At 51.6% G+C, this 12,375-nt stretch overlaps 1 protein-coding gene across 2 annotated transcripts in view; it reads left to right on the top strand.

Annotated features, from left to right (window-relative positions):
• LOC116946586 (EMILIN-1-like) overlaps positions 1-12,375 on the top strand; it is a 34,204-nt gene that overhangs the window by 9,711 nt on the left and 12,118 nt on the right. For both annotated transcript variants that reach the window (XM_076070072.1, XM_032961643.2), the window contains exons 3-4: positions 11,038-11,163; positions 11,432-11,733. In XM_076070072.1, coding sequence (XP_075926187.1) covers positions 11,038-11,163; positions 11,432-11,733 — 428 coding nt within the window. The remainder of the gene's footprint in view (positions 1-11,037; positions 11,164-11,431; positions 11,734-12,375) is intronic.

The following is a 12,375-nucleotide window of genomic DNA, read 5'->3' as shown; positions in this document are numbered from 1 at the left end:
TACAATCACTACCATCTATAACAATGACAAAGCCACCACCAACCTCCTCCACATCACCACCACCATCACCCGAAAAGAAAGCCGTGCGTGAGACGGAGAGGGGAGGGGGGGGGTCTGGGTGTACGGATGGAATTCGGTCACTCCAACCTCGTGCCGAACTTCGTACGGCGGAGTGGCGTCAGTCAAGGCTGCTGCTATCACAGCGGACACGTCAAACAGCAGATCATCGTAGACTGTGTTCTATCATTGCTATCCACTGCACGCGAAGACGTGTCTGTGTGTCTGCCTCTGCGTGTGTGTGTGTGTTTTCATGCCCTCCTTTTGTCCCGCTGCGGCTTGAGTGATGCCGAGCTGAATTAAATCGTGCATTTATTTTCTTGGTGACGATTGTGACAGGATCATTGCGTCCGCTTCATCATCAGCACCATCTTAATGTACACACATTTGTGCATTCCTGATTTATAGCAGAAGCAATGTCATTAAGCAGAATGAGTCGTATAATTTTCATCATCAGCAGCAGCAGTAATAGAATCATTTTGATCGGCAGCAAAAGTATCATCATGACTTGTAGCAGCGATTTCATCATCAGCGGCGGCATCATCAGCATCATTTGTAGCATCGTCATCACTGGCTGCAGCAGGATCATCAGGCATGGATGAATGACTTCTCACTCCGTTGCCATCCCTCATAGACCGGGGATTCCACGATCCGTCTCTTGGCCACGAGCTGATCCCATCGCTCCATCTCCACGGCTCGGGTGTCTCTCTCGGGTGTCCTCTCTCCTTTGACCGACAATCTACCCCCCCCCCCCCTAGTCTCGGCCACTGTTCATCATCCAGCCCGTCTCGTGAGATGTCCTGCCCAAGGCCCCACGAACTTTCCCGAACAGTCGCGACGATGTTCTCTCGTTCGCACTGTGGTCCCCGATCCGCGCGTTCCTCGCTCTCCCCGTCTCTCATTGTAATTCGAAACGTGTAGCTCCCCCCGGGTTTTGTTTGCGCACTTTTTCAGCCTTTGTCCCGTCTCCTTTGTACCGCGTGCGATGCGATTAATACAGCGCTAGGGGCTATAGGAGATGTTAAATACCTCGCCTGGTATGCAGGAGGTCGTGGGTTCGATCCCGACCCTGACGCCTGCTGCTGTATATTTGGAGTTTGCGTGTCTCTCACTCATCATCATCACGGTGGCTAGGAGATGTTAACTACCTCGCCTGGTATGGAGGAGGTCGTTGGTTCGATCCCGACCCTGACGCCTGCTGCTGTATATTTGGAGTTTGCGTGTCTCTATCTAGATTTGAAGTTTTCGTGACTGCAGGGATCCATACTCTTTGGTTCTTTCGCTAAAGTCACGTAGCAGGTAGAAAATAAAATAAATTAAATCACGACGTTTCGATCGCAACACAAGCGACCGTCATCAGGTGGAACAGACACAGCAGGAGAACTGCTGACATAGGAGAAAGAGCTGCTGCAACAACAAGAGTTTATATCGGATTTTGGTGGGCTCAACCCAAGGGTAAGTGTGCGGAGCTATAGAAGGAATTTGTGCGTAAATGTAAATGTGGGAGATTAGCATGTCATTGTGAGACGGTCCCCAGCCACCGGAGGTGATGGGAATCCTGTGCCTGGGCTTGCCTCACTCAAGGGTAAAGTGTGCGGAGCTAGAGAAGGAATTTGTGCGTGTCTCTCTCTCTCTTTGTGGCCGCCTGGATTTTTCTCCGGGTCATCCGGATTTTCCCTGCACATTTAGAATCAACATCACGCGTTTGGAATATTTGGCTGCTATAAATGTACACGTGACGAGAAGCCACCTCGTTGAGCTCTCATTCGTGGTCCGGTCGCTTCTGAAGAATATATATTTTTTGTTATCTCAGTGGGCCTTACCTGGTAAAATTAAAATGTTTTTTTTTTATAGTTTCATAATTCTTCGGAAACTCCAGGAACTACGTTTGCTTTAAATTCCAAAAATGCACTTTCCCCAAAAAGCTCGCGACGCACGCGTCGAATTGTGCGCCTGGGAAGTGACGCTTCACAGTCCGCGCCGACCGCGTGAAGCGATCGCGTTGACGTCTGGGCTGTGACGTTTCAAAGCGAATCTGCACAAACGAGACAACGACGACAACAACGACGACGACAATGACAAAACCCCCACTGAGAATCGATGCAAAAGGTGACGTTCTCTTCTCATTGTGCCCGTCCGCCTGGAGTAGCCGTGTGGTCACAAAAACAAAACACTCAGCGCAGACGGCCGCAGGCGAGACGGGACACAATGACTTCACCAACTCAGCCGGAACAGTCCGGAAAGCGTTTTCTGCAAATCATTTTGACACCCAGCCACACTCATCTCTCCTCTTATTGTTCTCATACTTTATATATTTATATATACATATATAAAAAATATATTTGTATATATTTTTATATATAAACCCGTTCATAGTATAATAGGAATGCAGTGAACAATAATATAGGATTGCTGTGGGTAGGCGGTGCCTTTTACTTGGGTGTATGTACCGTATGTGGCACTTATTTCACACGGTACATAGACAACCGTGCTCATCGTGGTTGGTCGTGCCTTATGCCGACAATGCCTCCTTGAGGCCATCCTCGTGGCAGCGTTCCCCGGGGAATGTGCGGGAAGAGGAATGAGCGAGAGAGGAATGAGCGAGAGAGGAATGAGCGAGAGAGGAATGAGCGAGTGAGATGGTGAGTGAGATGGCGAGTGAGATGGTGAGTGAAGGTTGGCGGGCGTCGACCCGAGAAGGAGGAGGAGAAGTCGGGAGGGGAAATCGACCGAGATGGCTTCGGACACTTTGGCCGGAAGGATCGGAAGACATCGTCGTTATCTTCTTTGGTTCTTTCGGTAAAGTCACGTAGAATGAGAATAAAATAATGAAATAAAACAATAAAATTCTCACGACGTTTCGGCCACAACACAAGTAGCCTTCTTCAGGTGAAGGAACAAAACTGTCGGGACGACAGAGCTTTAAAGCTTTAAAGCTCCTACGTCCCGACAGTTTTGTTCCTTCACCTGAGGACGGCTACTTGTGTTGTTGCCGAAACGTCGTGAGAATTTTATTGTTTTATCTTATTATTTTATTCTCATTCTACGTGACTTTACCGAAAGAACCAAAGAAGATGAATCATTGCAGTCACGAAAGCTTTAAATCGAAACATCGTCGTCAGATAGAAAGTTCAGAACGTGACGAACCGGGGGAAAGAGAAAGAGGGAGGAGAAGTTGTCAACGCGGACCCAGTGGCATGCGGCGGCGTTACCGTGGAGATGGTGACGGATCAAGGACTGCGGGACAAACGCTCAGAAGCTGAAGAAGTACTTCTGCCCTGAGTGCCGGTGATATGCACAGTACTAACGAGGTTGTCAGTACAGATGAGACAGACGGTACAGTACAAGCTGAGAGAGAAAATGAGACGGGGGAGAAAAAAAACCCCAACGTGTTTCTTGAATCAAATCGCAAACCTCAATTGGAATGATCCATGGAATCGCTGAGCGGGTCAAAAGTTGTGCACGATAAATATGTGCGTGTGCATACACAGCGTGGTTTTGCGTTACAACAAATTGAGTAAAATGCAACGCAAAACGAGGCAGCCAGACGTCGTGATTCGGGTCGTTTCGCCCACTCCACTCAGGGTCTTCGATAAGTGGCTTTAGACTATGACTCGTAACTTAATTTCAGCTGGTAAGGCCCAAATTGAGCTCAGAAGCTCTTTTATAATGTTATAATACATCACTCCTTTATCTATCCAGGAGATGAACACCGGGTCGTAAGGTGCTCTTTTTCAGGAGGGTTCTGCGTCGAGTTTTAATTTTCAACATGTTTTCGAACAACGGACGAGTGTTGTTTATAAACGTGGAACGAAATCAGAACACCTGGAGAAAACCCACACGTGCGAGGGGGCAACGCTCTATCCCCGTACAAACAGATTGGCGATTTAGTCCACTTGCTGTGCCGCCTTCTCCTGGCGAGCCAGGGTTCGGCACCTCGTCGAAGGCCACGGGAAGAAGGGAGTTTAGAAACATTTGTGTGCGGTGACCCACCAACGCTCGCCGCTGCCGCCACAGTGCTGAGTTCCAGTGCAGCAGCGTAGCCACCGCCACCGCCACCGTAGCCACCGCCCGCCAAAGGACGAGCACAACTCCGAGGCTGTCGGCAGTGGTGGCAGCGAGCAGCAGGGTGGGAAAGTGCAAACGAGGAGCAAAAACAAAAACAAAAAAACATATTTACACGAAACCTACGCCCGGAACGTACTGCAACGCGAATGAATAGAGACTGAAAATGTAATGAAAAACACTAAAACCGGTGTCAATAAGTCCCGTCACAGACGTAATTTTTGGATGTTGGCGCCTCCTGGCATCTACAGTTACGCCGATTTGTACGACTGCTAAATGTGGTGCAACTTGCAAGGCTCCCACCTCCCTCCCTCCTCTGGTCGAGGTCACTACAATCCAGGGTCGATGGTGTCACGATGCAGTAACCTTGAGAACAACGCATTTGGATTGATGCTGGAATCGCGGGGGGAGGGCGGAAGGTTTGTGGAGCAGGCAGTGATTGACTGCCTGAGCTGTGAAACCCAATGCCCCGAGTTTCATTCCGGGCCACGGCTAACATCAGTGGCGAGCGATATCTCAAATGATCATGGGCTCCTACCTACGCTGATCGCCAACACCTACACTGACCAGCGTGGTGAAGTATGGTCAAAACAGCACCCCCCCATCCCCCACAGGGTGGAGGATGCCTTCAGCAACAAGTGGACCGACTCAAGGTCTGCATCTTGACGTCAGGGTTATACGCTGTAAATATGCTGCGTTCGTTTCAGTGATGCGTGCATCTGTGTAATATAAGTGCTGTGAATGACCGTTGAGCCAAGTGCTGTTGGCGAGCACCTATGGGGGGTGCATGGCGAGCACCACGCCTGGACGCCTTTGTCTCCCTAGTGGGAGACAAGTTCAGATAATCGTCACTGGTATTGGCCGAGAACGAAAATCGAACTTGGGTTGCCAGGTTCAAAGTTCAGCGCGGTATGAACCTGGCAACAGATATACACAATCATCCATAATAGAGGGTTTTTTTGGGTTAGATCGCGTAAATATATATAAATGTGTCGTTAAACCCGCCACCACCCGACACAGCCAGCTAGCTAGGGTTGTCACGTAAACAGAACGTGCCAATTCGTCACCAGTACAGCACACCGGTGTGTCGGAGAGTTAAGCCACAACATTTACAATCTGTACTGAGTACATACAATTACACGCACAGGGACACATGCACATGCCGACACACGTGCATGCATTCACACAGACACAACACAATTGGCAATGTTTAGTCACGAATGTAGAAGCTTGCAAATGCACACGAACCCATTTTAATGACCTTAAATATCGAGGGGAGGCGCATACTTTATGTCAATATAAATACACAATGAACCGGGGGCCCATGTCATGCCTGGCATTCGCCGCCGTCTATTGTTAGTGCAGAGCCGTGACAGCCACACGCACTACGCAAAGGTCACCCACGTCACACAGACCACCCCCCCCAACACCCCCTACATCCCACAGACCCCTCCCCAACACCCCCTACATCCCACAGACCCCCCCCCCACACCCCCTACATCCCACAGACCCCCCCAACACCCCCTACATCGCACAGACCCCCCCAACACCCCCTACGTCACACAGACCCCCCCCAACACCCCCTACATCCCATAGACCCCCCCCAACACCCCCTACATCCCATAGACCCCCCCCCAACACCCCCTACATCACACAGACCCCCCCAACACCCCTACATCCCACAGACCCCCCCCAACACCCCCTACATCCCACAGACCCCCCCAACACCCCCTACATCACACAGACCCCCCCCCCAACACCCCCTACATCCCACAGACCCCCTTAACACCAGCCACGTTCCACAGACCCCTTCAACACCGACCAGGTCCTACAGACCCCTCATCACCCCCTACATCCCACAGACCCTCTCAACACCAGCCATAATGGCCATGCCAAAGCACTGAGTAGACGCATGAAAGGGAGAGATTATGGGTTAAACCATATATAATCACATATATTAATTATTACAAACTATATATTTTGGCCCATACGTCTATTGGCCTTCCAGACCACTGACTGCTGAGTTTATGGGTTCAAATCATGCTTCCAGCCCAGAGCCAGTGATGGAAATTCCACGTTCCTATGGCAGGGGCGGGCGTAGCCATTGAATAACCACTGTTGACACTCCCACAAAGTGATACGCATTGTATCTTAGCTGGGTTGGCTACGTACGAAGGTGCGAAAGAAGATCAACATACGCACGCACACGAACATGAACATACATCTACCGGAGACTGAATCCCCCAGCTGAGCCCGCTCCGCGATCCTTGATCCGAGATAAACAGACGCGTCAAGTGAGAGTCTCGCGCGCAGCGAATCATGGATCGAGTCGAGCGACTGCTCCGAATGAGCCCTCAACTGACTCCTGTGCGATGGAAATGACTAACGCCCGTGCCGTGACAGATGGGACAAATGAAGTGGAAATATATTGCAGATGTACTCCCCTCCCCCAGTGTGTGCATCTGCGTGTCCATGAATGTGCGCGGAGCGGTCGTGTAGCTGAAAGCGCTGCGCTACGATACCCGGCGACCCGAGTTCGATTCCCGCTCACGACCAACACCGGTGACGATTATCTGCACCGGTTCTAGAACTCCCCTAGATCGATGCAGCCTCAAATGAGTACCTGTTGCGGTATTTACACACTGCACCAGCTACTCATTTGAGGCTGAGTCGATCTAAGGGAGTTACCAGGACCAGTTCAGATAATATAATCGGTGCGGTGTGTGAACATCGCTACTCGGGAGACAAAGGCGGCTGGGCGTGGTGTTGGCCACCCACCCCCTCGTGTGCCGTGTCGGCCTTTATCTGTGCTCGCTAACAGCACTTGCCCCCACAGTTTGTTAAGGCTATACGGGGGGTCTTTTTCTTTGTTTGTACATTGCCTTACAATGTGGGGAACCTTGGTTCGATTCTTGACCATGTTGCTGCGCCTCGGTGCCAAGTGGCATCTGTCTTGGACCTCCCCTATAGGTTGATAGCCATAAAAATCCTGGTTCACCCACACACCTGCACACACACACACACAACCACATACGAATACTAACACCCACACACACCTACGCACGCGTACGCACTACCCACACACACTAACCACTCGCACACCCACCCACATGTGTACACACGATGACTATTTGCCCAAACACAAGTGAGGATAAATGAGGCATGAATGGGAAAAAAACCCACATCCGTTTCCTCCAAACTCGTTCATCCCACAAGCCACCAACTCACTTTCCTCCATCTAACCCCCCTTTTAAATTAAGTGGTTTACCCCACAACCACTTGCATATTGGTAGCTCGGGCCACTCACATGGAACTAATTAGGGGGGGGTATGGGGATAATAACACTTGCTGGGATTAAAAAATAATTTGCATCCAAGGTCTGCTGAGAGATACTGGATACCGCAGTGTGGGACAGTGAAGCCGGCACTGCTGAAATCCTGGCTTTAGATCCGGGATTCAGCTCACACCATGTGGTTTGCACGGTTGGCTATGTACGGTGCGAAATAAGTTCAACGTACATAACGTAAAAACCAAGGTTTGCAAGTGCCAGCGAGCTGGTCGTCTCAGCCCGGTTACCGATGATTGCACACAAACACGTGGCTCTGTAGCCATAGAGCGAGCGAGTTCCAATCCTGGTTAAATTATACATTTGTTTATGTTACCAGGTAAGGCCCGCTGAGCTATATAGATCTTTTTCAGAAGCGATCTTGCCACAGATGATAGCTCAACGAAGTGGCTTATGTGGATATTTACAGCAGCCAAATACCGTATTTTCCCGCATATAGCCCGCATACGCATATTACCCGCAGACGCATATACCCCGAAAAAATAGCGTTTTGTGTAAAACAAATTTCAGATAGCCGGCACCTCCATATACCCCACAGGGTCTTGTTTTGTTTGTAAAAAGTGGTATACCCCGCGGGTTATATGCGGGAAAATACGGTACTCTAAACGCGTGTTGATTCTAAATGTGGAGGGAAAAATCGGAGGAGAAAAAACCACGCGACCATGGGGAGAGAGACACACACTCCAAATGTACAGCAGGCGTCAGGATCAGGATCGAACCCACGCCCTCCTGCATACCAGGCGAGATAGTTAACATCTCGCCACCGTGGAGCCCACCGTGGCGTTTGGGGATTGACTCACCCCACCAACCCTCTGGAGCCCAAATAAAATGAGTACGGTAAATCCTCGCTTAACGCGTGTTCACGCTGTGACGCGGTTCTTCCGCGAGGGAACACTTTTCGCACAACGTGGAATGCGCCCCGTTGTTATAACGCGGAGGTGAGAAACTCACGTTTACAAGAGTAACCAGGGGCATTGAGTTTGCCAGCAAGAGCGATGGTCACTGATGCGCATGCGTGCGTGTGCGGTCTCAGTTCAGTAACCTGTGGTGTCATTGAGTAACTCGTGGTGTCATTGAGTAACTTGTGGTGTCATTGAGTAACTCGTGGTATCATTGAGTAACCTGTGGTGTCACTGAGTAACTCGTGGTGTCATTGAGTAACTTGTGGTGTCATTGAGTAACTTGTGGTGTCATTGAGTAACTTGTGGTGTCATTGAGTAACTCGTGGTGTCATTGAGTAACTTGTGGTGTCATTGAGTAACTCGTGGTATCATTGAGTAACCTGTGGTGTCATTGAGTGACTCGTGGTGTCATTGAGTAACTTGTGGTGTCATTGAGTAACTTGTGGTGTCATTGAGTAACTTATGGTGTCATTGAGTAACTTGTGGTGTCATTGAGTAACTTATGGTGTCATTGAGTAACTCGTGGTGTCATTGAGTAACTTGTGGTGTCATTGAGTAACTTGTGGTGTCATTGAGTAACTTATGGTGTCATTCAGTAACTTGTGGTGTCATTGAGTAACTTGTGGTGTCATTGAGTAACTTATGGTGTCATTGAGTAACTTGTGGTGTCATTGAGTAACTTGTGGTGTCATTCTTACATTTGGCAAATTCCGAGTCTGCTGCCCGACACGCGAACATACAGTCGTTACACCGCGCAGTATTAATCAGGGTGGCCGCTGAATTCGAACCGCAAATCTCTGCAACAACAAGCGGCTCAGAGAGTTTATCGGATTTTAAAAAAAAATTCCCGAGCCTGGGAAATATGATGCCTCTACATGCCAGGTCACCCCGACAAAAAAGACAAATCCCCGAACCAATCGCAGTGAAACGTTCAACCACACGGCTCTCACCAACACCAACGCACAAATATTTTAAAAAAAAATCGTAACTGGAAGCTGCCAGCTACTAATGGGGGTGGCCTGTATATGCTGAGACTAAATACAAATATCCCCCCCTTATAGCCTGTGACTGTTGGGGCAAGTGCTATAAGCGAGCACCTATGAAGGCTGGCACGGCACACGAGGAAGTGGGTGGCCAGCACCACGCCCGGCCACCTTTGTCTCCCCAGTGGCGATGTTTACTACACACCGCTACACCAGGTACTCATTTGAGACTGAATCGACCCCGGGAAGGCCCAGCATCGGTTCAGATAATTAGAATCATCACTGGTGTTGGCATCCACATTCACATCGTCATATGCACCAAAAAATACACAGGCAATCCTCAGACACACAAGTGGACAACAAACATCACCCGCCACTCAGTGGCGGTGATGTCATCACAGGGCTTGTGCCAGGCTAGGTGGACGCTGAGGCCACGTCAAGTGTCGAAGGTTCGCCGGCAGGTCACGGGACAGACCCCTGGAGTTATGATGGGTTGATTTGACTTAGATGACTGGCAGATTCGCCAGCTGTGCCTCCCCACTGTGCCAACTCGCCGTGTTTGAACCGCACGGCGCTCCGCTCGTTGCTGTTGTTGTTGAGCGTCGCTCCTCCGTCCTCCGCTGTTGCTGGAGGGTGACTGCCTCCAAGTGCCCAGGAGCGTCCTTCACGAACCGCCTTCCAAAGACACACACGGACACCCGCACAGGCACACGAGTAGGCGCACTAACACAATTCGGGCTCCTTTAACGCACGCGCTTCCCAGTTTGTTATAGACGAGTGGGGAGCGGGAATGTCGTGTGGCTACGCGCGCTGCGCTCCGAACCCGGCATCCCGAGTTCAATCCCCTCTCTCGGCCAACAGCAGTGACAAGTAACTGAACCGTTCCTGAGCCTCCCCTAGGTTCGACTCGTATGAGTACCCCGGGCAGTGTGTGTAAACATCGGCACCGAGGAGGCAAAGGCGGCCGGGTCATGGTGCTGATGCCAAACCACCCTCTTCGTGCGCCGTGCCAGCCTTTATAGGTGCTGCTACTCGCTAACAGCACTTGCCCCAGTAGTCTGTTTAAGGCTACCCGGGGGATCTCTGTCTGTGTGTTTCCACGCGTGTGTGCGTGGTGTGTAGTGGGGAGCGGTGGTGTAGCGGTCAGCGCGCTGCGCTACGAACCTGGCGACCCGCGTTCGATTCTCGATCACGGCCAACATCTGTGACGATTATATAAACCGGTCCTGGGCCTCTCCTAGGTCGACTCAGCCTCAAATGAGTACCTGGTGTGATGTGTAAACATCGCCACTAGGGAGACAAAGGCGGCCGGGCGTAGTGTTGGCCACCCACTCCCTCGTGTGCTGTGCCGGCCTTCATAGCTGCTCGCTAACAGCACTTGGCCCTAAAGTCTGTGAAGGCTACACGGGGGATCTTTGGTGTATGGCTAACCATTGAACAAAGACGGCCACTGCATCGCTCGCCTTCAAATGCGCTTCTGCGGCCGTCTGGAACGCTCTTCCCGTATTACGAAGTCACTGGAGCTATGCACTTTTAAATCTCGGTTGAAAACTCATTGGTTCAGAACTGCTTTTTTTGTTGTCCTTCCCCCGCACCTCCGATTGGCGCAGGTTGGCTACGTACGGTGCGGAAAAAAGTTCAACGTGCGTGCGTGCGTGTGCGTGTGCGCGCGTCCCTCCCGCAGGAACTGGTGCGCGTTTGTGGTGTCGCGCTCGGCCACTTGCACCGTGGAGGACGGGGTGGAGTCGTACGCGCGCGCCGAGTACCAGCCCTGCCCTTGGGGGCAGCGCAACTGCCCCCGTATCATCACGTGAGGACATGCCCTCCACCCAAGCCAATGCCCTCCAACCCACAAAATGCCTTCATCACTTTTTTGACGATTCAAGGCAGAGGCGACGTCCGTGATGGTGTTCGTTGCGATTGCGCGGGCGATGTATGTATGTTGAACTTCTTTTGCGCCCTACGCAGCCACCCGTGCTAATCGGAGATGCAGACGATGATGAAAGTGATGACGGCGATTACGATTGCAATGACGACGACGACGAGGATGTTAACGAGGCCGGCGTCGGCGTGCCCAGGTACCGCGCATGCGTCCGGCCCCGCTACCGCGTCGCCTACAAGAGCGTCCAGGCCGTCGAGTGGCGGTGCTGTCCCGGGCACGCGGGGCCCTCCTGCCAGGAGTCGCAGCCCGGGACGCCTACAGGAGGCGGGGAGTCCAGACCGCCGGGCGTCGACCAAGGATCTCCCAGCGATCCCCGCAGGCCTCCGCAGGGGGTCCCGACGTCCCTGGACGCCCAAAGACCCTCGCAAGGGGTCGCCACGGGGGCGGCCATGCCGCCTGGACACGGCAATGGGCAGGGGCAGCCGCAGAGGCCTGCAGGTAAACGGGGTGGCGGGTTCGACTCCGAGCGGGGGTTTCCTTAGCCGGCACAACGATTCACGTTCCATTTTGGGCTCGGCCCCCACGTTTCGGCATTAGGTCCTGAGACAAAATAAAACTCTCACAGCGCGCAGTGTATCACCCTGTGCCACTTAAATATTTCCATACCCACATTAGAGGGGTACGCATCATATACACTCCCTCCGAGAGTGCTTGTTGCATGGCAATCAAACTAAAATGATTCAGTCACAGAGCAGTCATTGGTGCCAGGGCCAAGATCACCCGCTCGCTGAGCTTGAGAACCCGGTTTAATCATTCGCTGCTCAAAGCCGGATTCAACTCCAGGATCTCTGGGGGTGGGCTGGCTCAGTGCCCGTAACTCTTGAGCCACCTGGCCAACTCTCAATCGCAACTCTTGATCCATCGCAACAGGAGAATGTGTGCAGGCTGGACAAAAAAAAAACAACAAAGAGAAATAACGGAACACGAATGTGTGTTACTCGCAAACGGCTGGAATCCACGATTGACGCCAAGCTTTGTGGGGCGAGTCACGAGACTCCCACATTGCGCCCTGCTGCTTCAGCTCTTTTGAGCTGGTGGTCTAAACAAGGCTGAGAGCATCGCGCTCGCAATGTGGAGGTC

This window comes from Petromyzon marinus, chromosome 27 (assembly GCF_048934315.1).
Source record: "Petromyzon marinus isolate PM22_M1 ecotype Great Lakes invasive population chromosome 27, UKy_Petmar_22M1.pri1.0, whole genome shotgun sequence".
NCBI classification, from domain to species: domain Eukaryota; kingdom Metazoa; phylum Chordata; class Hyperoartia; order Petromyzontiformes; family Petromyzontidae; genus Petromyzon; species Petromyzon marinus.
The sequence above is the reverse complement of the archived record's forward strand: the minus strand, read 5'-3'. Positions and strand labels throughout refer to the sequence as shown.